This window comes from Corvus brachyrhynchos, unplaced genomic scaffold, assembly GCF_000691975.1.
Source record: "Corvus brachyrhynchos isolate BGI_N302 unplaced genomic scaffold, ASM69197v1 scaffold416, whole genome shotgun sequence".
Taxonomy (NCBI): Eukaryota; Metazoa; Chordata; class Aves; order Passeriformes; family Corvidae; genus Corvus; species Corvus brachyrhynchos.
The window spans coordinates 1,793,283-1,820,995 of NW_008238439.1; the positions used below are offsets into that span (position 1 = coordinate 1,793,283).

The window sequence follows — 27,713 nt, forward strand, 5'->3', positions numbered from 1 at the left end:
TGCCGGATCCCAGCCAGCCCAGCCCTTCCCAAAAGCAGCGGATGAGATACTTGATTATTTATTTTCCCTCCCACTAATCGCGGCGTAGCATCTGGGCGGTTGATGTCTTTCCCCCCTCTTCTTCCTCCCCCGCCATCCACTTCATCACCCCGCCCCATATCCCGGTTTGGGGGACATTTGCAGCTGCTCAAATTGCAGCCGGTTTCCAGGGAGTTAATCCGGCCCCGATTACTGCAGCCTTAATCCCGCGGTTCGTCCCGGAGGAGAGAGGCCCGGCCCAGGCGCCGCCGTTCAGCACCACGGGCGCGGACAGCGGCGCGGGGAGGGTACGCCCCGCGGGCTCCTCCGCGGGATCCCGGCCCAGGGGAGCCCTCCTGATCACCCCCCAGACCCCCTCACACGGGAAACGCCTCCCGAGGGTTGATTGAGCCCTCTGGGGTAGGCTGAAACATCTGTGTGGCGGCACGGAGGAGCCAGAGCTGCCCGAGAGGGAGGGGAGGGCGGACAGCAAAGACGTGGTTTTCTGGCTCTTCTCTCTCCCTGTGCAGCAAAAGGCTTTGTTGAGTCACCACGCCTGGACTGAGGGTCACTTTCTTGCTCCCTGAGGTCAACAGTTAACATCAGTAGGCCAAGGTTTCTCTTGGGATTTTTTTAATCACTTCATTGCAATCCTCTTATTTGAATAGAAAAAACCCCACACACTGTAATTGCACTATAAGATCAGAATCTCACATCTTTAAGTCTAATACTACTCTTTACATATGGCTGGTGCTGTTTGTTCAAGAACAAAGATCTTTGAAACTGAACAATATACCATAATTCAACTCTCAGTGTCTCTCATTCCCATCTAACTGAGACTGCTTTAACCCAGGCAGGTTTGTGCGTCTTTTCCATTCTTTTTTTATTTGTTCTTGTTTGCTGTTAGAACTGTAGCATCCTTCTGTCTGACACAAGCCTTGGGCCATGGATATATTTTTTGCTTGGACATTATGGCAGAGTTAATGGTTTTGTTAGGAGAATTTCAGAGGTCCATGTCACACTGGACCTAACCTGTTCTTTGTTTTTCTGAGGCTGGGATGTACATGTGGTGGTGTAATGTAAACTAAGCCAAATGGTAGCAGCATTGCCCAGCTGCATTTCCTTATGCATGCAAGCTATTTAGTGATTTAATTTTATTATGAACTTGAAGCAAAAGAACACATTTTGCTGAAAAGCTCTGGGGGGGAAAAAAAAAAACCAACAAACAAAAATCCTACTGGATATCCCTTGCTTAGGGTACCAGCTAAACACAGGCTTCATAATGTGTTCAGCCATTCAGGCTTCTACAATTATAAGGGCAGGGATATGATCCCTGTCTCTCACAACTGTGTATCTCTGCAAAAATAATAAACAAACAAAACAAAAACAAACAACACCCACCCCCAGTACATTTCTCCATGTCTCTTTTCCTCACTACAAGAGAAATCTTGTTTTGCATTACATTCTGCAGGAACTGCTGCACTTTGTGGCTTGTTGGAAGTTTTGCCTGCAGCAAATCCCCCTTCTGTAAGTTTAAATGTAATTTGGTATGAAACCACAGAGGCCTAGCCTGTGTGGAATCTGATAGTATCACTTAAAGTGGTGTGTGAAGAGTAATGGCCATTGCCAGGGATCAGTTTTACTTGCTTCATGGGCCAGATATATCATGTTGTAGTAAATTGTGTGTAGCTGAAGACATTGATTGCAATTAGCTTCCCAAGTACATGAGAGGTCAGATCTATAACGAGGGTTTTTTCCCATATTATTTCAGCCTGAATGATTATCTTTCTATGAACACAGCTCAGACTGGGACTTTATCCCTGACCACTATTGGGCAAACATGAGGGAAAACTAAAAAAACATCATATTACAGATTGTGTATGCATAGTAACTGTTTTACCATATGCAAATGTAACATGGTAAGAGTAGAACATTTATGAAGAAATTCTTAATTTAGGCAATGACTTTCTTTTGATTGATCTAGTAATTTCACTTGTGTTAATACATTTACTTATCTGATCCCACCAGATGCTCTTATCAGTATAGATCAAGGGAAAGGGTTGCCTTTGCTAAGTCTTTCTGGGAGGTTAGTTTTGTTGCTGCCCACCTTAATGTCCCTGACCAGCCTCATCTGGGGCTGCCCATGGGCCCAGTTTTAGCTCAATCCTGGTTTTCATGCCCTTCCTGAATTATGCTTAGGACTGCTGGTCTCCAGCTCTGCCACAGACATATCCAGCCATGGATGCCCTTGACCTCGATCTGCATATTGAATACTTGGCTTGACCTCAACCCATCCCAATGAAGGTGCCTGATGCTGTGGGATGGGCCCTGGATAGAGAAACCTAGGCCCTTCCAGCCCCCATGGGGATTTTCTATGGGTCCCAGACCTCAGGCTGCTACATTACCTGATGTTATTCTCTTGATATTCTGTAGGGATCAAAATACCTGAAGGAAGAAAGAGTTGGTCTGCTTTTGCCAGGAGCACAGAGTAAACCTGCTGACATTTACAAGATTCAAAGCTAAGTAAATCATCATAGACTTAGGACAAAGTCCTATTTCTTCCAAGCCACAGTAGCAATTTACTTCTGGGAACAAAAAGATAAAGTTGTGTTGATTCCCCCATTCTCTACACCTACATTTGAGGGGTGGGACTACAATATATAATGTCTTTGTAAACTGTAAAACTGTTTTTCTGGTTTTTTGTTTGTTTATTTGGGATGGGGGAGGTTGTTTAGTTTTGTGTGTGTTTTGGTTTGGTTTTTTTCAGTCCCCCAAATCTACTTTTCATTCCGCTGGCAGCTGAGGCTTCCCAGTCCGTTGTGTGGAGTCAGCAAGGTACATTAAGCTAATTCATTTCCCTTGGGGTAGGAAGATTGGAGCACTCACCTATGCCCTGGCAAATGCCTTAGTGCTTTTGAAGGGAGTGGTGAGTTAGTTGCAGCCAGCAGTTCTATCCCTCTTTTTCTTCCTAAGACTATGAAAGTCTCATCCTACAAGATGTGTGAGCTATATACAAGCTACATTCTCCAAGACCTCTTTCTTATGTATAGACCTTCCCTGCTGCATCAACATAACTTGCATGTATCACTGATGGGGAACTACTGTAGGGGAGAGGTGAGGATAGATGTGTTCAATGAAAGCTAAGAGACAACATGCAGATAAACCACAACCTATGCCTTATGCTGGTCTAAATTATCTAGAAAACATTCTGGAGAAATGTGTTTGGTCTCTTGATTGCATGTACTCAATACGATCTCTCTAGGCATGATGATATGTCAACTGCATAAGCTTTAGAGTATTAACATTTATGCAGACCTTCTCACTAATGCACTAACCCTATGGCAAAGCTCAACAATCATTAAATATGTAAAATGTACCTTGAGGCAGAACAAGATGGTTCATTTAAGATAGCCAAACCACAGCATTTAGTTTCTAAGGTGACATGTAATACCTTTATTAGCCTTTTTATGCTTGCCCCTCTTCGATTAAGTTCTTAACACAGTGCAAAATTTGGAAATGTTGTGGTTTGGGGGTTTCTTTTCAAGAAGGGCATGCAAAGCCACAATCTCTCATGCACTAAAAATAGCCGTGTATGGAGGGAACTGTGCTAAGGCTTGCACCTGCCAGCTCTCCGTTTAATACTTTGATTCTTTTGAGCCCTCTGCCTCCGTGCAGAAGTGGGAAATGTTTTTACTGAAATATTAGCTGGACAGAGCTAATATCTTTATCTTGTTTGTACAAGCTTTATCTGGTTTGGAAATCACTTGTGTGTATAACTTTTCCCATACAATTATTTTTAACACATTTGTTATCATTTCCCCTGGAAATGCAGCTTGATTTGCTGTAGCGATACATATTTATGGAGAGATCATGTGTTTTGTTGCAGATGAGGTGGGCTTATGGCATTTACAGTGCAGCAAACATGTTAGAACCATCTCTGCAAGGGCTTGTGGAGCAGTGAAGCTGGTGTAGCTGAGAATCTTGCCTTCTTTGCAGCTGCTATATGGTTCCAATTTTTGGTATAAACACTTCTTAGTCTCTCAGGTAGATCTCTTGGTCAGATAAATATGGTTGATCACTTTTTTTGTCAATGCTTGCAGGAACTTTTATTCTGAAGTACCAAAAATAAAGCAGAATTTTCTGAAGAAATACAGCAGCAAATTCTCCTGTACAAGAACAGTAAACTGAGCTAAGATATCCAGCTCTGCTGCAGATTGTGATATTGTAACAAATTCGGCTCATCCAACATCATGCACCTTTATCTACTTGAGATAGAAATGGAGATGATAAAATATGTTATAGCAGATTTCCACATTGCAGGTTACTTTCTCTTTCTGACAAAGCTCTTCCTCCCCTTCATGGAGAGGTAGCAGAAATACAGCTCTTCCTCTCTCTTATGCCTGGTGCTGCTCTTTAGGAATGGCTGGACAAAGAAGACCTGCATCCACAGTCCACACTGTCCCTTGCACCTGCCACAGCCACTTTGTGTTTAAGGACCATTTTGCCTCACATGAATGATTCAGCTATATCAGCATGTTTCTGCCCGGGGGGAGATGAAGTGCTGATTTCCCCAGGATGGTGTGTGATAAATTAAACCAAACTTCAGCATTAAAGAAAAGGATTGTTTCAGACTTGCACAGTGGAAGGGCAAAAGGACCAGCTGAGCTTTGAAGATGAAATAGAAACAATACACAGAAGTGTTATAAAAGTGGTTGCCTTCAGCTAACATTGGATGAAAGTTATTTTTTCTTTTGACACTGAGTAGCATAAGTAGTAACGGTAAATTCTGGAGCCTTTGGCTAGGTGCCACTGTGTTTAGATTTACATTTCATCCCTCCAAAGGCTTTTCATGCAGGTAAGTGAGAAAAATGAGCTTTTGTGAAATTGTGGAGTCAGCATCCTTTTCTGTTTTCATTAAGCCACTTTTTAGTATAGGCATATATAGATATTCTGTTGAAGAGGATCTATCCCATGTCATCTCATATCATCAATTTATCAGGAGGACGGCCCTGTCCTCCTGATTCAGCACAAAGACTGAATCAGCAGGAGCAGGCGAGCAGGAAAACCTGTAGAAAGGATGCCTGCAGAGAGGAAAATACTGGCAGATTCTTTTGTCTTAGTTCCCCATAAGGCCTTCCAGCTGGGGATGGGGCTTCCTTTCCTCAGAGCTGAGGTGGGGGAAGCGAAGTAGAGACAGAAGGAAGAGATAACTGTGATCCTGTACTCAGTGTTTAATCATTGCTCCAAGCTCTAAAGTATTTATGTCCTCAAGGCAGATAATAAAGGCATAATTTGGCTTCCCGCCACACAGTGAAAGATATTTGAGTTGCTGTTGTCTGTGACCTGTGTTTTTGATTTATCTAATTGGAGAAAAAAAAAAAAGTATCTTTTCCTGAAGATGGAACCACTGAAATGAAAGGGAAGATAAGGAAACAATTCACCTTCTTAAAGCAAAAAAGAATGAATTAGTGACCAAAAAAGACATTATACAGGAGGATTCTACAAGCTCCTCAGTCCATCAAACATCCTTTTAAGACTTACGGGGGATGAAGGGAACCTTCACAGAAATATAACACAGAAATCCAGTTAGATCATCTCTGCTCTGGGAATCCAGAGCATCTTCAGTTCATTCCAAGTCCTGGACCTTGTAGGTGAATTTTCTACTATAAAAGTTACATAAGGTTTTTGATCACTTTTTAGTGGTAAATTTTTACTTTTAGCTCCAAGGACCACACAGTTTTATTAGCTCTGTGTGAGTTTCTGTCTCTAATATATTTTAAAATCTGTTCGTTGAATTCAGTATGCTGAACAGCCAGAGAATATATGGAGTCTTTGATTTGCAAACTGATGGATGATTGGCTTGATCAGCAACTGGTGCCTTTCAAAGCTATAAGATCCTTACAACAGCATTATTTACATGAGCAAACGAACAATTTACTGGGACTGCAGATTTTAGAAACCCCAAACAACTCAGTGATAGACGAAATCATCACAAAAAGGTATACTTTGGACAGAATGCACTATGAAGTGTTTAACCTGAAACAGGTGGTACAGACAGGTGCTCTGCCTGCAGAGAGACTGGATATGTCATTTAAGCAGCAACTAGTTGAGAAAAGCCCAGAAAAATAAAATCTCCATTCAGACAACGAGGAGAAACATCCAGCAGTTGGGATAGTGAAGCATTAATACAGATAATCAAGGAAGGAGTGGAGTCTCATCTGTGGGAGTACCACTAAATAGGCATCAGTGAGGAATGTCTAGAAAAGGTCTCTGAGGGCTCTGCTAACCCTCTGGTCCTCTATCACAGACCTTGTCAGACTTCTGAGTAAAGGCTGAGACAAACAGAGAGTCAAATGAAGAATAGGAATTTCTGTCTGTGAGAAAAGTCCCTGTTTGGGGATCTTTACAATTGGCAGAGGTGACAGGTGGAGTCACCCTGGGCTCAATCAACACTTATCTGAGTGAGCTTAGCTGCAAAAGTGACTTGGAATCTCGTGCTTGGAAGAACACAAGAGGCTGCTTCAAGATATCATGAAGCAGCCTCTTATTGCCTCCCATATGCCCCCACTTTCTTCTATATGGGGAAGAGGGACTGTGACTCTGGTACTTATGAAAAGCTATGGGTTTGCCTTGTATTTTCCCAAATAAAGCCAAACAAGCTCTGCAGCAAGTAAAAGATGCTTGTAGAAAGCATTTTGCGGTCAGTGCTTTATGTAATGCACTAGTCTAATCCATTTGTGCCTATTTGACAGCTGACGTCTTTGCACGGCCTAAACATCAAAATCCAAAACCTGATCAAGTCTGATAAACAAATTTCTTATGTCAGCAGAGGGCGCATCCTCGTTAACCAAGTGAGAGTCCTCTACCTTCCTGCCAGATTCCACATTGTTGCCCACTGGGAGCCAGACTTGGAAGGCGGGGTGAAGTGGAAGCACTGATGCATTAGAAACCTGTCTCTGAAATCATTTGGCATGCACCAGGCAGCAGCACAGTGCCCTGTTTGTTGTTTTAGTACAGTTCATGTATTTGCAGAGCGGGCCCAATTTCTTGTGACTGAGCACTAAAGTGCTAATTTAATTTCCCAGGATTCCGTCATCAAGGCTGGCTGTATTTGATACGATGAAGTGTTTTGTCAGGCTGTTGCCTGTGCTGTCAGAGGCAGACATGTGCTTCTGCACTTCCCTATCTTTCACTCTTGAAGAGGAAATGGGCTTGCGATTAGCATTCAGAGGAACTTGTGAAATGACACAGCTGTACTGTAAAAACACCATCCCACAGACTTTGCTGCCAGAGGAACTCAACAGCCAGCACTGATAGACCCGAGAGCAGGATTGTCCAAGCCATGGAGCGAGAACCGATGCGCATAAGGGAGGGCTACTTGGTTAAGAAGGTAAGTGGGTAGTTTTGGACTGAGTGGAAGAGAAAACTAACTCTGAACAAGTTGGGAAGATGTAGGGAAACATATTGTGAAAGCTTGGCAAAGAGGTAACAGGAAATAGCCATAGCCTACTCAGTTGCACTTAATTGAGTTAAACATCAAGGAAGAATAGTGAGATCAAAGCGGTCACATCACCTTGGCCTCAAGACAGTGTGTGGGGCCATGGGCACATCCATTCCTTGAGAAGGTGGTTGCTGCCCCACAGAAACCTCTGCTCTGGAGTCTTTTGTGGTATATCCTATAGGATAAAGTCTTTACTTTTATTTAAATCCACAGTGGCTTCCATTGGCAGAACAACTACAAGGGGAAATAAACGGTGGTCAGAAAAATAACAATGTTTAACTGCATAGTAAGATGGGTGTGGTTGTGGTATGTTCCCCTTGAGACACAAACTGTAGTTATTTTAGCATCAGTCAGACATTCCCTGGAAGGTCATAGGAAGGTGATTCCTTGGATATCACATGAAGAGTGATTCACTGAACATAATATGGGATTTATTGATGCAGGGCAGCATGTTTAATACCTGGAAGCCAATGTGGGTTGTGCTCTTAGAAGATGGAATTGAATTCTACAAGCGGAAGGCTGATAACAGTCCCAAAGGGATGATCCCACTAAAAGGAAGCTCTATTCACAGCCCATGCCAAGATTTTGGCAAAAGAATGGTGAGTACTTTTTTAATAAAAACAATTAGCAGTATACTTATACTTCTGGAAGCACTGAAAGGACAAAAGGCTGGTGGTTGCAAATCACTCATCCTAGTGGCGATTCTCACTTGCAGGTCACAAGCAGGCTTGGAATTGTGTACTATTTGAATTCAGGACACTTCAAGAGGACTAATTCAGAAAGCATTGGGGGGGGTTGGTTAGTTGGTTTTTATTAAATTTCTGAGTGTCTCAGAGAGCAGAACTAAATTTTATTGGTGTGAAGACATTTTGCAGCTGAATGGCAATGAGTCCTGTATTAAATATAAATCTAATTGCCATAGAATAAAGCTGTGAATAAAAAATATTTTGTGAGCAGGGCAAGAATTTATTTATTGTCAAGGAACAACAACTGGTTTGCTCAGACAGGAAGGAGATAAATGCTGTGACACACATATTTTGTTACAGGGTTCCTGAAAAATAGTTGTTGGTAAAACAGGATTTCTAATATGAGCAGAGAATCATATCATTAGTCATTTATTATTTTATCAACTCAGTTTCGTCAAATAGGCATTACATCCCCAGGAATTCCTCCGACAAAAGGGTCCCGCAGAATCTGGAACATTATCCTACTACAGTTTAAAGAAATTTACCACAGGGATGCTTGACTAAAGATAGAAGTCTCTGTGAGAGCATTAGAAAAATAGAAAGTTTAGAGACTGCTGAGACAGTGAACTTTACTTTTTCATATGAGTAAAGTGAGGATAATTAAACCTGTCCTTAGGTTTTGTGGTAAGTGGAATCAGGGTCCCTTGTGTCAGATTTAGACCTGCTGGCTTTGCTTTTTCCTTCTTTTCTTTCTTCTACTTCTTTGTTTCTTTGTTGTTGTTGTTGCTGTTGCAGAACCCGCATTTATATGAAAAAACCCACCTTGATTCTTACTAAGTCTTTTTAGACGTACATCTGTTGAGAGAAAGGGGCTGATAACTTACAAGCTGTCTTTGAGACAGTATAGAAAAAGGATGGGGCAGAGAGTAGAGATTGCTGTTATTTCTGTGCCAACTCTCTTATTAACAAGCCTCAGCATGGCACTGCTTACTCTATACATGAGGCATTGAAGGGTACTATGTTCAAGAGTATCACAGACCTCCATTATAATGGTAGAAATGAAGTTTTTCTCACAAAGCATTCTTTTCCAGACAGTTTTGTGTTGGGTTTTGTTTTTTTTCTTTAACTCCCAGAAAGGCACTGCTATCAATATTGGTCTATAGCAGTTGCTTGGAAATGTCAGTAACATATTTACAATAAAGGAAAAATACCTCACATGTGCATTCAACAAAGTAGGCATAGAGGTCTGAAGTATCTGATGTCTGCTGAAGGCAGAGTGAGAGAGATCCTCACCTGCCCAAAGGGTTCCTTTGGGATGTACTAGTCTCCAGAAGGGGCATTGTATCTGTATGGAAGGTGATAGTCTCTGTGGATCATTCCTTTGGCTGCACTGAGTTTTATGTTATGTTTCATTTTACATTAGGTGTTTACATAATGAGCTTTACATTATGTTTCATTTTAGTTGCTGAAATCTTTTCTGAGGGATAATACAGACAAAAGAAAGGATCAGAGACCCAGGGGTTGAGGCACCCAAAATAGCTTTTCTTAAGTGAGATTTGCTGCAGGGTTTGCTGAAGTCAGTGGAAACAATCCAAATTACTTCAGCAGGCATTGGAGCAGATTCTCCATGTTGAGGTGGTGAGATTGTTCTGCAAGTCCATAGACCAGTAGCCCTGGAGGTGGACTTTGTCTTAAAATTTGCATTGTTCAAACAGTCAAAAATTCCACATGCTCATTCATATGAGCAAAGCCATCACCAGGATTGTTCTTACAAGTAGTTACTGCCCAATATGATTAAACCTAACTTTCTACATGTATTCCTTGAAAACCTAGTATCTTCATTTTTGCATCTGACATTTTACAGCTTTACTGTACTGCTGAATTCAAAGCCTCTGCATTCCATTCTTGTTTCTCAGTGGTTATGAGTCAAAGCATACAGTTATTCCTCTTACGGGAATTATTCTGGTTCTTAAGTTTATACGGCTAGAAATGAAAGTATATTTTTAGGACAGGAATTCTGAATGGTGAATAGTGGGATAATTCTCATTGGGTCAGTTTTAAATATAGTTTCACTTGTCTGGACCCAGTTTGGAGCAGGAACTATTGGGCCACAAACAAACTTCTATATTTCTCTGGTTAAATTTTTGAATCAGCTTGTCTATCTGCACCAGGACCTCATTTGAAAGCTCAGAGCACATCACCAACATGCTCTGTTTACTACATCAATTGCAAAATGCAGGTGCTGAGGGGAAAGGAAGCAATCTTGGATTTGTTAAGTAGAGATAAAGGCTGTTCAGAAGGAGCTGCAACTGCATATTTTGAGATTATATTTCAAAATGTATTCACCACTGTTCGCTGTCCTTGATTTGATGTTTGATCATTGCTTAATGTAACATAAATTCTGATATTCTTCAGCTTTTTCCATTTTCCCCATGGTTTTCCTGTGAATAGCATTATCATGTTTGGTTGCTCATAGTTAGATTCATCTCTCCCAATTTAAACTATCTAAAATGTTGGTATTTAGTTTAGTCTAATGGTCTAATTTTCTCAAAAGCACAAACAGATATACATCGTCAGAGGGACGCTAGGTCACATCTAGGACTGGAGACTCAACATCTTTACCAATTTCAGAGGAAGCCTGAAGTCTAGCTTACTGGCCTGATTTTGTTAAATGCTAAAAAGAAAGGGCTTTGCCAGTCTCCTCCATGTGCTGAAAATGAAAACTCTTCTTTAGCATTTTGCTGTATGTTGCTTCTCAGCTCTTTGAGAAAAATAACTTTTTCCTTTGGTAATAAATCTCGTCAGTGCTTTGGTATTTCATTCTGTTAATCTGGAGTGTAAGCTTGACTCTTGAATATTGGGCTTTGGAGAGATCTGTCTGTTTGCTTTTCTTATGCACTGTACATTGATTTTCAGTATGTAGGTCTTTCCTGCATAACAGAAAAAGTGAGTATTGTTGGAAATATGAACAGTATCAGATAAGAAATGGTTACTTTTCTGTCTGAGATGGATTTTTGAGGACTCGTGGCTTTGTAAGTTTGAAATCTATCTTCTGTGAAATTCAGTTGGACTTTGCACAATTTCAGGGTGTCAGAATTTTTCCTGTTGGCCATAGTTTGGAAGATACTTGTCAGGGATGTTTAGAAATGTATCAATTACAAATGTGGGCTTCAGCAGACTCATTCAGTGTTGATTTCACTGATGTAAATTTGCTGCTTTTTGACAGTAGCCTTTGCTTTCCTTGCCCTCATCAAGTCGTGCTGTTGGCTTGTGGCTTAGCTTGGCATTTTTAGACACCTGCTGAGTCAGAACCTGTGATATTTATTATAACACAACTACAGAACAAATTAGTTTCACTCATGGGGAACTATATTTTAGAGGAAGTGGAAACCATTAGATCCAGATTTTCCATCCAGAAGATCAATGGATGGAAATGAGTTCAAACAGTGTGAACTTTGTTGGGTGGGTTTTGGGGTTTGTTTTGTTTTTGGTTTGGTTTGGTTTGGTTTGGTTTGTTTTTTTTCAGGTTGGTGTCATTTATCTGTTTACCACTACTACTAGATGATTTATTCTCATTTTTGGGAAATACAGTCTTTCCATTGTTGCTAGTGTGTTTAGATAGGTGATCCAAAGGTGTAGCCAAGGGTTGGATGTATCATCTCCCTACTAAGCCGTTAAATGTTTGCTAGGCTGCAAATATACTCAGGTACTCTCCAGTGTATGACTCTTTTTCCCCTTGTGAGTCAGTAGCTGAATATGATGTGGGGTATTTTTCCTCCTTCAGACTGTTCACATGTCTCTAAACATTAAACAAATTTACATCCCACTGTAAGCCTGCAGGGGCTGGGTGCTTCAGCCTTTCAGCTGTGTTGAACTTCCCAGTAAAAGTTAGAATCAGTAGCTGTATTGGTGCCACACACCTTGGATGTGCTCACAATGTCAGGATCACTCACAGTGAAGTAACAAAAGGATTCAGTTATGTGCAGTGCTTGTTCATGGTTTTCTTCAGAGTTTCTATAATTTAACTGTGTCTCTAAGGCACTTGCCATAGTCCTTAGGCATAGGTAAGCTGTATGTTGTGGTGGTACTAGCTTAATTGTTCCCAACTGGCTACACCAAAGTAGCCTTTTTTTTTAACTTAAAAAAAAACCCTCCCATAATTTATCATTCCAGTTTGTCTTCAGGCTCACTGTGGCCAAGCAGCAGGACCATTTTTTTCAAGCTGCCTACCTGGAGGAGAGAGATGCCTGGGTGCGGGATATCAAGAAAGCAATTCATCATATAGATGGAGGCCAAAGGTTTGCCAGAAAATCCACAAGAAAGTCTATCAGATTGCCTGAAACAATCAATCTGAGGTTTGTTCTCATAGTTCTGCTCTCCCATTTACTTCCATCTGCAGTCAGTGTGTCAGACATGTAACGCTGGTCAGGAAGACCAATGAGCCTGTCTGTCCATGGATTCTCTCACAGCCCTTTCTGCACAACTAAAAATTTCAGTTTGTACAATGTGTCAGAAATGAGCCAGCAATCAGAACTGGGAAGCTCTTTTTTAATATATTATCATTTACCAAAACAAGCTTTTTTATCAAAGGTATTTGCTGATAGGAGATTTCTGGGCATACTGCAGTGCAAGAGGATATCCCAGCCAAAGTGTGATTCTTCAGGAGAAGCATTTTAAAACAACAAATCATTTATTGCAAAAATATTTTAGACCTTTTGTTTGCTCTCCAGAGAAATGCTGATGTTGGCCTAGTTTTTGGATGGTGAGGGGAGTGTGGTACATGCCAGAGAACATGAAACTGGCAAAGGGAGAAGAAGAGATAAAGGGAAGCAATCTGTTAGTACTTTTAAAAATCAAGGATGACTTATTTTCCTTCTCTGAGCTGTAAATACCAAGATACAAATGAGTCTGAAATGTTCCTTATAAGACAGTAAAACCGCCCAGGGCCAAGATTGTCTGAGAGAATGTAGGCTTTGGGATAAGGACAGGTTTTCTGCTCAGCCCAGGACCTTTGGGTGAATGCAGAGCACAGCAGTAAACTCTCCTGCTGGGGCTGTGGAGCCCTGCAAAGGTGCCTCAGCAGTGGGTGTTCCTCTCTTCACGCTATAGTCACCACAAGTTGTTGCATTCTCAAAATAGGGACATGTGGTGAGCCCTTTGTGCACTCCACCCTCTGCTCCCACAGCTGTGATTGTAATGTAGTGAGACCTCCAGGCTTTGCAACTTGAATTTTTCAGGGGATGCAAGAGATGAAACTAAGCCACGTTACAGCTCTGCAGAGAGCCATGTGCTAACAGAACATGAAGCCCCCATGAATGACAATGACATTATTATACAAACTGGCTAAACCTTTTTATTTGCTAACAGTTTCTGTGGTTCTTTTTATGCACAGTGCTTTGTATCTCTCAATGAAAGATCCTGAAAAGGGAATAAAGGAGTTGAAGCTGGAAAAAGATAAAAGAGTGTTCAATCACTGCTTTACAGGTAAAGAGCTCCTGTCCCTCTATTCCATATAATAAAGGGAGCACAGAGTTGAAAAACTAAAGAGATTATACAGCTCTAAGCTCTGTAGAGCACAGAGAAGTTTGAGAAGAAAACCAAATGTTTTCTTAACTAACCCAGGAGATCTTCAAAGGTGTATTTTGAAAAAGTGTTCAGTTGTGGCCATGGTAAACAAAGGAGAAGGACGAAATTTAACCAGGGTCAGAAAGATTGAAGTAATCTTTTGAGTAGATTGTTGTGTGAAACACTTAAGTACAGAAGAATTATTCCATTCTGAATTTTTCATCACTGAATGGTGTCACATTGTAATTCCTGTTTCTCTCCAAGTCAAATCTGTGTTTGTGCTCAAAAACACATAGAGGCAGCACTTGAGGACATTGTTCAGTGGTAGACATGGCATTGTTGGGGTAATGGTTGGACTGCTGATCTTGGCAGTCTTTTCCAGTCTTAATGATTCTGTGATTCTATGAAAGTCACCCTGTTACCAACAGCATTTATGTTAGTAGCATAGCAGCCTGGAAGGCTGCCTTTTCCAGGCTTGGCTGTCCTTCATAAATCCCCAGTCCGTCTTTGAGGCTTCCCAGCTCAGCCCTGCATCCCCTCCCAGCTCTCTTCTCCCTCAGGAGTGGTGTTTGAGAGTTGTCCTGGCCCCTGTCATTAGCTGGAAAGGCTGTGCCTCACTGGATGACCAGGAACCTTCCCAGATTAGCTCCGAATGTTGTTGCTAAGAACATTTTTCAGGAGATTGATGAACACATGGAGTAGGCTTGTTTCCAGTGTACTTCTATGCTTCTTCATGTCTGTCTTGGTTTGTGGCTTATACTTTCTTCCTTTGTAACCAGGCACCTGTGTGATTGACTGGCTGGTGTCCAGCAGCTCCATCCGAAATCGCAAAGAAGGTCTCCTGCTTGCCTCTTCCCTCTTGAGTGAAGGCTACCTACAACCTGCTGGGGATACGTCCAAGGCTGCTGCCGAGGGACTGTCAGACACCAGCTTCTTAGATCTCAGTGATGCCTACTATTACTTTGTGAGCATTGTATTCTGGTTTTTTATTGTCTCAGACTTACTCAGCCTTCTGCTTTTCTCATGCTTCTTGTTGGGCTTCTTAAATCCTGGAGGAAAGATTGTACAGAAATGGAGAAATATATCATAATTGTCTTTTTCCTGTGATACTCAGAATGAGGCGGCTCACTTTAATAGTTGTAACCAGGACAGGTTTTTTTCTGGCACCCTTCTAAGTGTGAATTGAGTGCTGAGACCAAGCTGGGTTCTTTTTAACTTAGACTTTGTTCCTGGTAATTGCACTGGTGACCAGAATTTAACCATCTATTTCCCTGATGATTCAATAGAAGGGAAGAGAGAAATTCATTATCACAAGGCTTCACAGAGTGGCAGAAGCTACAAACCCATTTTTGTGCAGAGCCATCAAATCTGACTCAATGGGAGTGTGCACACACATAGCTAGCCTGTGAGCAAAGAAGTTTTTAATATCCCCCAGTAACCTGTCCTGGGTGTCATACTCAGACTTTTCCATTCAGTATTTCATATTCTGTGGACTGATTTGAAGAACTTGAAATACCAGAGTCAAATACTGTTTGAAAAATATTTTGCTTATGGATTTATGCTAACAAAATGTATGCCTTCCATAAACTGAAACCAAATAAATTTGTGTTACAATTCTGTTTATATTTACCACATAGAATCACTTGGCTTCAGCAAAATGACTCTCCCACTACTCACTTGTTTTCCTAAATGTGCTTGTGCTAGGGAGACTTTACCTGTGCAGCAGAGACACTGCTGGTAAAGGCAGCCTTGTGGCCTCCTGGGATGCTTCTTGTAGCAGCCCATGTGTACCCTGCTTGTTTTTAGATTATTTCTAGTTTGATTCAATACCAATGTGGTGTGAGGAGGCCACAGCAAGTCAATGTCTGACTTGGTATCATAGAAGTATAGTCCCACCTCACATTGAAATGTCTCCATGGTGATTATGAGAACTCCTCAACTTCACTGGGGGACTTTTCCAGTAAAAGGTTAGATTATTTAACAATAACAATAACCACCACCACCACCACAACAATAATAATATTTTCTTTGGGGTGGTAAAAAACAGCATGGAGGGAAGCCAAAAGAATACAAATTGGTACATGTACATAAGCATGCAGCAACTGTGCAACTTCTGTAACATTTCTCTTGTGGTCTTGCAGCCAGATAGTGGATTTTTCTGTGAGGGATATTCCAGTGATGATGATGTGGTCCTAAAAGAAGAATTCAGAGGCACAATTGTCAAACAAGGATGTTTGCTGAAACAGGTCAGTATTGCCCATGTTGCATCCTGCTATTAGGATGATATTACATGGGTGCAAGATTACTCTTTTACATTTAAAAACTTTAGGTAAGAAAGAAACTACCCTATGGCATCTCCATACTTGGCAGGTTTCATCTCTGTCCCTCTTGCCTTTGCAGAAGGAACACTTGCTGCAGCATGGCAGCAGGACTCTGGACAAATATTGCAAGGTTTATTGCTCTTGCCACAAAATAAAACAGTTGATATGTTGCAAAACTGCACTCAGGTAAAAAGGCTGCCACTCCTGTGTCCCTCTGGACACACAACTGGATTCAGTTGCCTGTTTTCATAGACTTTTTCAGCATGCCTGAGCAAAGGAGTTGTTTCAGTCACGAATGTTTGATGTGTAAGACAGAAGATAACTGGATACCTTCCTTTCCAGCAAAACTTTAAGTGAATGTGAATGTCATGTTTCCAAGGCCGTTGCAAGCAGGTATTAGTGAACTGAAGGCAAAATCAGGATTCTTCAATGAATAAAATGGGTCAGGTGGAAGGGACCTGCAACAATCCTCTGGTCCAACTGCCTGACCACTTCAGGGCTGACCAAAGGTTAAAGCATATTGTTAAGGGTTTTGTTGTCCAAATGCTTCTTACACATTGACGTGGAGCATTGACCACCTCTCCAGGTAGGCTGTTGCAGTGTTTGACCACCCTCTCTCTAAAGAAATGTTTCCTAATATTGAGTCTGAACCTGCACTGTTAAAATAGTCCTTGAGGGCCTAAAAACTTAGTGGTGGTGCTCACATATATTTCTCTTGTTTAATCAGATTACTCAAAAGCAATGGAAGAAATTAGACCCACACCTTGCTGCTTTTTTACCCTGTCACATTCACATCAATCTAGTTAGTAAGAGCTTCCGTGCAAACAGTAGCTAATTGAGAAACTTGTATTTTGAAATGCCAGAGGAAGTGATTCATGACAATCTTCTACCAGTGATAGCCTGCACTTGGTCACCCTCTCTGAGTTGTGGGTCACTGCTTGGAAGGGTCACTGCTTCTGCTGAAAATGCTTTCAGCAGGTCTAAACTTTCCACATCCATCCTTTTCAGTCATGAAAAGAGGCCATGAGGCACTTACATCCATATTTCTGCCTGAGTTTCTCAGCCATGAGCCCTCCAGGGTGTTTAAGCTAGATAAGCATTTTTTTTTTTGTTGTTATCTTTGCAGGGACAGAAAGACTTTCAGCTCATCCTTGCCAATAAATTCAAGGTACCTTCCTTCAAGGCACTTTGCAGCCATGTTTCTGGCAAGCAGTTAAACCCAGTTCTCACAGATCTCACAAGAATATCATAACTACCAGACTGTATGATATGTTATGGGGAATCTCCCATGTTGAAGCTCTTCTGCTTTGCACAAAAAAAATAAAAAGAGAAAACAGTTTGATAGTCCTGTTGTTGTGCAAAAGATTGGAATGTAGACAACTCCTACTCCACTGAGTATTTCCTCTCCAGAATATTCAGGTTTTGTCCCTTTTGTATTTGCCTGTCCTCTCATGTGTGGGTAATATTTGCATGCAGGCAAAGCAGTTCCATGACATTCCTGGTTTTGAATTTTCCTAGGGACATCGGAGGAAGAACTGGAAAGTGAGAAAGTTCGTTTTAAGAGATGATCCTGCATATCTGCACTATTATGATCCTGCTGGAGTAAGAGAGATTTGGTTTATTCCCCTGTTTTTTTGAATCCAGTGCCTTGTAAGAAGTACCTGAATGGAGTATTTGCATGAGAATGTGACAGGGAAGATCAGGCAGGACAGTGGGACTGTTTGTTCTTGCATGGCCTAGCCATCCTGTGGAAAAGCAGAGTGAAGCATGGTTTATGGGTGGCAAGGGCCACCCAGACCTGGGAACAAGTAACACTGAACTGTATTTTCACCTCTTATCTGTGATTAATTAGAATTAATGTGTACTCTCCCTTGATCAAAACAAATTAGGTCCTACATGCAAATGACCACAATACACTAATTTTGCAGTTGATATTTGAGGTATTTGCCATGCCAGGTGGAGACATGGCATCCTATTTCTTGTGTAATTCTAATGGGCCCATTCCCATGCTAAATACTCTGCAGATCCTGAATTCTACATCACAAGAGATTCCCTATTTATTTGTAAACCTTTCCCTTACCACACCCCCAACTCTCCATGTCACACATAGACTGAAGATCCCCTGTTCTCTCAGGGACAGTGAGAGATTACTTAGTATGTCTCATATACTAAGTAATCAAATGGTTTTGTTTTTATTCTGGAAATGTAGCCATATATTAACAGGTGAACAGTTTCAGAACTGTTGCATTTCATTTTGATTTCATGTCCTCCCCAGGGAGAAGAACCACTGGGAGCAATTCACTTGAGAGGCTGTGTGGTGACAGCAGTGGAAGATATGCCAGACAGTAAGGACCCATATTAAATGAGCTCTCTAATAAGTTTTTGGTACAAACCCCACCTTTCAATCTGCCTGAAATCACAAGTGTTTTTCATTCCAAAGCAATCTATGTACAATGATTCAATAATTCTAGTAACTGGTCTCTCTCTTGCTGTCTGAATTACAGGAGAAGGGTACTGTGGTAAAGGTAACAACAGGGAATCTTATGTATTGTCAGTCCTTTAGGGAAGGCTGGTCAAAAGGATGACACAAACCCTGTGTTAGAATATCTGGCCTTTAGGCAAAGTAAGCTGAGTTTGATCTCTTTAGTTAATGAATTTGGGATGGAAGCTTTATGTTAGAAATGGTTATGCCAACAAATTATTACTGTCCACCTTCTCTTCTCTCCCAAAGCTAGAAGTTGGAGGAACAGAAATGGTGTTGCTGCAAGGGCCAAGAAACATTAATTTCATGCATTCTCCTCTCCACAGGAGAGGCTGGCTATCATATCCAGCAAGAAAGTTTGTTGGCATCTCAGAAAAGAAAGAGATGGATGTGACATTTTCTCAAACATCTTGTTTTTGTAGCTGGCCAGGCATGGGAGGGTTTGGAAATATTATCTGTCTGCAGGATTGCAGATCCTTCCATGATCTGAGACCAACTAACCAGAGACTCCTGAAGGTGAAATGTGCAGAATTCATGAGTGGTTTCTCTGAGAGAGAGACCCATCTCTTGGACCCAGTCTTTGTGAAGACCTGATCAGGCTCAGCTGTAGAAAGAAAGGAGATCCCCTTACAGTGTGTAAAGGAGAAAACATGGAAAGTGCAAGACTTTTTTCTCTCATAGCTGACTTTCTTACTTTTTCCCTGTAGCCAAGAAGTATGATGCTGACAACATCCTCTTTGAAATCATCACAGCAAATGAAATCCACTATTACTTGCAAGCAGCCTCATCCACAGAGCGTACAGAGTGGATCAAAGCAATCCAGTCAGTTGCTAGGACTGGTAAATGAAGATGATCTTCTAATAAGAAGACTAACAAATTAAATTAGTTATTCAAAACAGAATTTAGCATTTCACCAAGAGAAAGCAGTATCATCCCAAATGTGTGTTGGGGGTGAGGACTGGTTGGAAGTTTCAATTCTATAGTGGGTACTAACAAACTAACATTTTTCCACTTGTGTTATGGTAATATTTTACTAAATTATAACATAGAACATGCCATATTAGTGTTTTGCTTAGAGTAATCAGTCTAGCTTGAGAAGGTTGTACCTGTTACCACAGCTGATAGTGGGAATCTCACCATTAACAGGGGACAGGGTCATACCACTGACAGAGAGGACCTCAATTAATCACCCTCTTCAACCTGTGATGTGTTTCAGGATTTTCGTGTATTTCAATCTTCTCCAGACAAGTTTTACACTTTCTTCTTTACCAGATCTTGTTGCTGCTTGTTCACTTATACAAATAATGCCATAGATTTAAGGAAAAAAAGTTAACTCACTTCGAAACCTGATCCATTCCTTTATAATCTGTCAGCATTAAGAGAGGAAAGAATGCAGACAACTATGGAAACACCATGTGGAACCAAGTGCAACTCCATGACAGCAGTATGAGGAAAAGTCTCTTTCCACAGTATTTCAAAGACAAAGCAATCTTGCTTCAAACTCTGTATCACCCAATTTTAACTCTTGCTAAATTTCTCCACAAGAATCTGCCCTTGGACCATTGTTTCCCTTTATTTAGGTCTACAAAGCAGATGCTGGGTTGTCAGGTACTGTACACTATTTGAATTAAGAATCTTGCAGGAGAGGGGAAAGGATGCATGGGTTGCTTGCTTGAACTATTGATTGAAGTAGTTTTGATTAGGTTTTCCTTTTTTAACTTCCAGCACCATACTCAGTCCTTGATTCTGTGCCTTAGTAATATAAGAGAAACCTTGTGCTTGTAACTGAACTAAATGTTTTTATTTAATAGGGTCAATTCACCTGATTAATCCTTGCATTTTTTTCTGACCATATATCAAACAAACTTCTAAGTCTTAAACTCTGGAGCTGAAAATCAAGTTACTGGCAGATCCTGCATGTAGACTGTTCCTGGTACAGACTGATGTTTGAGTGCAAGTAAACTTCAAAACCTTTAAAACTCTGTTCATAGATCTCATAAGGTCCCTTATCCATACAAATTCTTACTGGGATTTCTTCCATCTTAAAATAAATGCAGAGCTAAAGCTTCTTTTCAGTTGTGCTTAATTATACCTGTAGCTGAGCTAATGAGCCTGAAGCCCTGTTGCCTTGTGTTACTTATCCCAAAGAAAACACAGCCTTGCAGGAACAGCAAGCTGGGACACTTCATCACCATGTCCACTTAAATTGGCCAGCAGAAATCGGCTTCTGGCAGACATTTCCTGTCTCTCATGCAAGCTGACAGGATCACTGAAGTCTGATGTGTCATTCTGAGGAAGGAAGAGTGATGGTAAAAAGATCCACTGTTTGCTCAGCCTGCTTTCTTGATAATTGCTGCTTGTCACTGCTTATTTTTGCTTTCAGAGCTCACTAACCCAAAAATACCCAGGGGCACAGAAAAGTAGAAAAAAAACACCCCACACAACCAAACAACAGAAACTTGTCCACCTTAACAAAGGAGGGACATGACTGCCGCTTTTTAATAAAACTAAAATGTTTTACCAGTCTATTACCTTATCATTTTAACTTGTGCCCAGTCCAGGGTATGGCTGTCCACCGATGAATGGTGTTTTCTCAGGCAGGGGATGCTAGTCAGTATGTTTATGGAAGAGCTCTGAAGTTTGTACCATCCTATACTGAGTCTGTAATCTCACAGGTAGTGCTTCAGAAGACACATTTTAAGGGTTTGTAGGTGCCTCTGCTTCTTGGCAGCAGTGAGATCTTGTCCAAGGGAATTCACTATTAAAAAGCAACTACACGTCCATCAGAGATGATGAAGCCGCCTAGTAACTCAGAAGGCATGGAACAGGCACAGATCCTGAATACTGGCACAAAGAAGAGAGAGCCAGCTTTGTGCAAGTAACTACTAAACAAAAGGGAGAAAACAGAAGAGCAGACCTACATGTGTCATGCTTCCTCTAACTTTCCCCCTCTAATTATTTATATCACACTTCTACTGTGCCCTCAGCAATTACTACATCAGTTTCTTTTTTACTTATAAAAAAAGAACTAGTCTAAAGGACAGCAAAATAAACAAGCCATTGTGGATAAAGATTGTATTTATAATCTTCAGTTACTGAAAGACTTGTATAATATAATCTAATATAAATATCCTCTTAAGTTCATGTTTGTCTTGCCACAACTTGCACTGAACAGATTTCCCTCCCCTAGAACACTGATTACATGCTTACTACAGTCAGGGTCAGATTTTTGGGAATTGTTGGAACCCTGGGTTCAGAAAATTTAGGTTTCTGGGATATAGTAATATATATGTAACAAGATGGAGGATTTTGGGTGTAGGTTAGTTCTTCCTTCTTCACAAGCCTGGGTGATCTGGTATTGGTTCAAAAAACCCACAGTGCAGAACATGAGTGATTAGTTATTGGATTATAAGTAAAAATAAATTAGTTGGCATTCCATAATTGGGTAATTCGGGCTTTAAAAGACCTTGGAAAGTAGAACTCGGGGGCCATTTCCACCTTGTTAACTTAGAGGCACATTCCATGCAGCTGTACCATAGATAAGAAACAATAAACATCTGAGTCCGAAGAACAACTCTGTGTCTCCTGCGTTTTAATCCAAACTCTGAGTAAAAGAACTCACGAAACAGAGGCAAAGAAGAAAGGAACAGAAACAGAAAAGTTAATAGGGAATGTTGAATAACCATGCACCCATAAAAACACCCACACAGATACAGCGCTCCTACTTCCATTTTAAAATGAAGTTTAAAAGAAAACAGTACAAAGCAAACCACCAACACAGATGCTGAAAAAATAATAACCCCAGCCTAACAAACTCTCAGCTACAGTTATTATTACTTCTTATAATCCAACAAACAACACATATGGAGGTAGTTTGGACTTAATATGTCTGTAGCATTTTTTCAAAGAGATGTGTACTTTCCCTGCCCCGCAGCGTTCTTCTGAAGGGTAAGGTTGATACAACTATGTTGATAAGTGTAGTTATTTTGGTGCTTTTCTTTGCAGTGTGCTGTCTTTGCTTTTTATTTGAAAGAATAGTTAACAGAAAGTGTGAAAGGTCTACTAAAAATGTGTTTTAGTAATACAACAGTTTATTTAGTAATATTTAATCAAAGTTTGTTCATAAAGATGAAAAAACTAGTTAAGGCCTCTGAGGTACCTAATGTTTACTGTCAAACCTCTCTGTTAGACAACTTTTTATTTTCATTTCTTTTTGCAGTATTACATATAACTCTTCAATGCAGTAGTACCTCTTCTGTCTTTGGCTTAGAGTTCACTTTACTACAAATGTTAAATACCTATTTTCTGCCCCTAATTTGTTCTCAAATATTTGAGAAGTTACTTTAAGTTTAAACAACTTGCTTCACAGGGCTCTTGATTAGTGCTTTTCACTGTTTGTAATGTGCCTCCACTTTTTCTGAGTTCAAGCTTGGGCAGCACTGAAATCCAGATAAAAATTCCTTAAATAATCTTCTTTTATGGGGGCCAAAAACATTTAAGTAGGGTGGGAGTTTTTGGGGGATGGTACTGGGGTGGGGATGAGTTGGATTTTTTGGTTGTTCTTTTTCAGTTTGTACCTTTTAAAACTGTAGGAGACTATAGGAGGAACTTGAAAAAGCAAAATGAGTAGATAAGAGTCCTCTGCAGGTTGTTGGTATTTCTGTGGGTGCCTTCAGTTTTGAAAAGTGCATGTGTTTTTTGTTTGTGAACTATGGTCTTCTCATTGATGTATAGAGAATTTTCTGTGTTCACGGTGAACTCTGACAGAAAACAAGGTTCTTCTTTTGTTGTTACTCATCAGACTTCTTGAAATAGAACTTCTTATTTCGCTTCAAAATAAGGTTGGGGGGGGTTTTTTGATTAGAACACAGGACTTCCTGCTTTGCATTTAGAACCAAAACTGTGGCTTTCCGCACTTTGTTTCTGGTTCTTGCAGATTGCCTAATGTTTTTTTTCCTTCCAGTGCAGTGAAAGGGAGAGTAAGACTGTATGAAAGCTGAGTAAAATGCTTCTTTTCATGCTTCACTGGCATTATTAAATGTAATGGGCTACAGTAAAACTCTTCACTTTCCTGCATAGACTCTGCCTTTCTTTTAAGATTGCTCCAACCTTTTGTCTTTTAAGACTTTAAGATGTCTTTCCCTCCTTTTCTTCAACTCATTAAAAGATGACTGAGCAGGAGGGAAGAAAATAATCAAAGGGAAATGCTGAAAAAACTAATGGAATTTTGCTTCCAGCATTTGAAAGGGAGAGAGATGATGTTAGTATTTTTTAAAATTTGCCTTCAATATGTCTTTCACCAAAATTTTGAATATTAAAAAACTGGGTTGATCAATGGAGAGGAAAGGGACCTGGGTATTGACTAGTTTAATTAAAAAATCCCAAACAACTAGACACCCAAATCTTCCTACATCCTCAAATGGTTATAAAAATGACATAGAGAACTCTCTTCTTAGAGTATTGCCATTAGCCCCTCTCTCTTTATCAAATATACTAGAACAGCCTATTGCAGACTAATAGAGTATCAATTATATAAATCAATGTATGATCTGTCTTTTCATGTACCTGCTTCCATATCATAAGGAAAAGTCTGAAAATCCTTTCTTAATCACCAAAGTATATCAAAAGAAAATCAAGAAACCATCTATTTTGTCCTTCATTGCTTCTGCTATATGTGTATGTAGGTGACCTGCTTTTGGGAGCTTAATTTGCTGTGTTTCTAAAGTACATGATGGTTAAAGTACAGTAACAAAATCAATGCACATGTGAGATATTTTTGAATAATAGGAAGAGTTACATATCAGGCTTTTAACACTCTTATGCAGTTTTTTGCTTAAAGGAAGTATTTCATGATTCTGGTATACAATTGGTAAAATAACGTTGGTTTGTTGGTTTGGGTTTCTCTTAATATTTTTAGTTAAAGTAACAGTTTCTTTCCCAAGTTACATCTTCAATTTTCTCTTTCTTCTCTTCTCCCCTCCCCCATATCCTTCTTCTTATAACTATTTTGACCTAAATATCATAAAAGAGAGCTTGTGTTTCTGCGTTTAGGCATCATAGAGTGGATCTTGGATGAGAAAACATAAATGCCTAGTGTCATTTTAGAATTGCTGCAACATACCATGTGTTCTTTAGTCACCCCCTTAAAACAGTAAAAACTTCCTCTCATCTCCTCATACTTACAAGCTGTACATAGATATGTAGGTTGCTCTATGGGTATTGGGTGCTGTTATAATGTCCCTGTTTGAGCAGGTCCCTAGTGTTACTATCTCTAAGTACACATGTTGGTTGATGAGCTGCATGTTAAAATGACTTTAAAGAGCAATATAAGTTCGTGAAAAAATTGTCTAAAGACCAGTGACGTTCAAAAATAAAGGTGCATTAGAAAAGCCAGTTTTGTTTGGTTAGCCACACTAGGTGACTTTAGGCATGTTTTTGTCATTTGCTATGCTGTTAAACAGCTATATAGTGTACCTGCTGAAACCTAGGTGTTAGGATCTCCCAGCTATATTTGTTCAGTGCTCTTGTTCTTTAGCAATGTCATGTAAAAGTAGTGGAAGCTATTGAAATATTCCTTCAGTGGAACAGACAAGTAAAGCTCTTACGGGGTATTGTAATATTTCATTTATTAGTTGTTAGATACTGTTGCTGCAAAAAAAATACTTCATCTTTCTCAACTTTTCCTTTTTCCCATATAAGAATTAAAGGCTTAAGATGGCTGGTTTGTTTGATGGAATTTTCTCTCTGTTCCCAGCTTGCTCAAACTGTACCTTTGGTTCAAGTCTTCAAGCTGAATCTTCCAGTAGGCAGCTAGCAGCATCTTTTGGTTTTGGCATTCTGAGACCACAGAAGTGTTTAAAAGCAGTATTTTGTGCTATGACTGATACATTATCTCATGGCCACTGATGTCCTGTGGCATCTGGAGAAGCCTTTGTGTATTGCTCGAAGTGTCTGGTATCTCAGCAACAAAACAGTCCATGCAGTCAATACCCCTGGATTGGGAAACAGCAGCTCCTTTGCCTCTTAAGGTTTTTAAGGACTGTGCATTAAAACCAACATGTGTAGTTTTGACAACATTTTTAAACATGAGTCAAAACCAGCTAATGTTGTACCTAGTTTGCATGCTCTAGCAGACTAGGTTTTATTCCCCTCTGGCTTTGTAAATCCAGAGTTGCTGGGCATGGGTTGGCAGTGCTGGACAGGGTGATTGATTCTGAGGAGTTGGGGGAGACTGCAACAAACTGTGCCAGTATTATCCTCCTGGGTTTCATCTTGTTAGGTCCTCCAGCATCTCTGAGTTTGCAGTCCATCATCTCCCTCCTTCTTCTCTCACAGTTGTAGCTTGGGTTTTTGGTTTACCAGAATAGCAGAAGTGGGTCTAGCCCTTAGCAGTGAGGCCTGAACCCCTCCCAGCCCCCAACACTCAATTCGTAGCATTGTGCTGATCAGAAGCTGCTGCTGACTTGAGGTGTTAAATGCAGCAGGTGATTTCTTCTGTGGTTTTGGAGATGGACTTTTCTGAACAAGCAATATGGTGAAAATCAATTGCCAAGTGTCAACATGCTCTTGAGAATCCTATATACCTCATTCCAAGTTCATTTAGAGGGAAAGTAAAAAAAATAACACCACCGCCACCTAAGTCCTCCCAGCTGCATGCTTTTATTGTCTTCCTGTAAGCTCTGGTGGGCTGAATGAGCTGATCCCAGTCCTGAGCTCAACTGTTCTGTCTTCAGCTGGGATAACTTTGTCACTTGGTACCTTCCAGAGATGATCAGGATAAAGACATGACTATCTGCATGTATCTGCCTATTGGCAGAAACACTTGACAAAATTAGCCTTGAAATTTGAGTGGTCTGATTAAAAGTCCGTGGTGATTAATTATCTCGTGCATGCTTTTTCATTTAGTCTGTTACTGGCAATGACCCAAAGCCACATCCTGCACCATGATGAAATAAAGCCACACTGTCAGCTGCTCACTTCAAAAATGGAGCACTGCAACAGTGAGTAGTTGCAAAGAAGGTTCTAACACCAACAGGTATTATTAAAAACACCACAGGTGGTTTTGGAGGTGCAGAAATAAAATGCTGATCGGGGGGGGCCCTCTGGCTGAGCCTCAGTGCTGGTCTTTTTGATATCCAGCCGTGCAGCAGTTCACGGGGTTTTGTGCAGAAGGGAAGCCTTTTTTCCTCACAGAAGCCTGGCAGGTTTAAGCCCCTGTTGCATCGTTGAGTTGTGTGGGCAGAAAACATTTGCAAACAGCTCTGCACACACTAATTTAATGTGCTTTCTCCAAAGGCCTCTGTATCCTAGGAAAGCTGGATGGGCAGGAAGGTGAATGGCAGGAAGGCCACATGGCTAATGGGAGGCCTGGGTGATGGATGCCTCGGGCACCTTTCTGCAGCTGACACCTTCCAAGCAGGGGCATAAAAGTGGCATGGGAATGCAGTGGGAAGGTCAATGGGGTTTGCAAAAGTAGAACTTTGCACTTCTGCAAAAACGTATGGGTAAGAGGTAAACACCGGAGCGGAAAAAGGGTTTCACCAGCCACCAAGGTGTGAGGGTAGCTAATGTGCGCCCTGGGGTGGTGTGGGCTTTAAATGTGTGGTCTTAGCTGCTGAGGGTGCTCTCTGAGGAAGGACACCCACATATGAGTGCTAATTTAGGCATTGATACAATCTTCCTATTGCTGGCATTTCAGTGGCTTTTGTTGGCAAGTAGAAGGAGCAAGAGATGAGCCCAAACCAGGTGGTGCAAAGAGTGCCACTGGTTGGAGCAATGGACGCTGCTGGAGTGTCTTTAAAGGGAAGAGAACACATCCATCTTGCAGCAGAGGTGGGAGGCTGAGTAGATGGGGCAGGGGCAGAAAGGAGTAGAACAGTGTCATGGGTTAGCAAGCATAGTCTCGGAAGTGATATTCTCCCAAAGGAGTGCTTACAGCTTCCCCCCATGACCTGACAGAACCTATCAACTGGCTAGTTTGAATATGGACAATTCTTTAAGCCACTTAAAATTGTGACCGCCTCTGTGATCCACACTTAAGAATATTAAACCCTGAGGAAGAGTCTCTCTGTCTCATTTTTGGTGCTGGGACAGGTGGCTGCGGGGCCCGTGGAGGGGGCCAGGGGGCCAACCCACGCGCC

General features: G+C 40.9%; 1 protein-coding gene across 2 annotated transcripts; it reads left to right on the forward strand.

The window, feature by feature from the left end:
• The first annotated feature begins 105 nt into the window (after positions 1 to 105).
• On the forward strand, positions 106 to 22,147 carry PLEK (pleckstrin). Of its 2 annotated transcripts, XM_017736529.1 has the most exons (12): positions 106 to 875; positions 2,452 to 2,853; positions 4,119 to 4,873; positions 6,848 to 7,408; positions 7,963 to 8,118; positions 12,379 to 12,560; positions 13,598 to 13,689; positions 14,550 to 14,734; positions 15,912 to 16,016; positions 17,610 to 17,693; positions 18,367 to 18,436; positions 19,281 to 22,147. In XM_017736529.1, the coding sequence occupies exons 4-12, from the start codon at positions 7,361 to 7,363 to the stop codon at positions 19,418 to 19,420; spliced, it is 1,062 nt and encodes a 353-aa protein (XP_017592018.1). In that variant the 5' UTR covers positions 106 to 875; positions 2,452 to 2,853; positions 4,119 to 4,873; positions 6,848 to 7,360; the 3' UTR covers positions 19,421 to 22,147. The 2 variants fall into 2 exon arrangements, with proteins under 2 accessions (XP_017592018.1, XP_008633676.1); XM_008635454.2 differs by having other exon boundaries at positions 2,452 to 4,873; positions 7,104 to 7,408.
• The last annotated feature ends 5,566 nt before the right edge of the window (positions 22,148 to 27,713 follow it).

Excerpts from the sequence above, each read along its gene's own strand:
- PLEK (XM_008635454.2), top strand. The coding sequence starts at position 7,361 with ATGGAGCGAGAACCGATGCGCATAAGGGAGGGCTACTTGGTTAAGAAG. Across the intron at positions 7,409-7,962 it reads AGGGCTACTTGGTTAAGAAG|GGCAGCATGTTTAATACCTG; the intron begins GTAAGTGGGTAG and ends TTATTGATGCAG. Across the intron at positions 16,017-17,609 it reads AAGGATGTTTGCTGAAACAG|GGACATCGGAGGAAGAACTG; the intron begins GTCAGTATTGCC and ends GAATTTTCCTAG.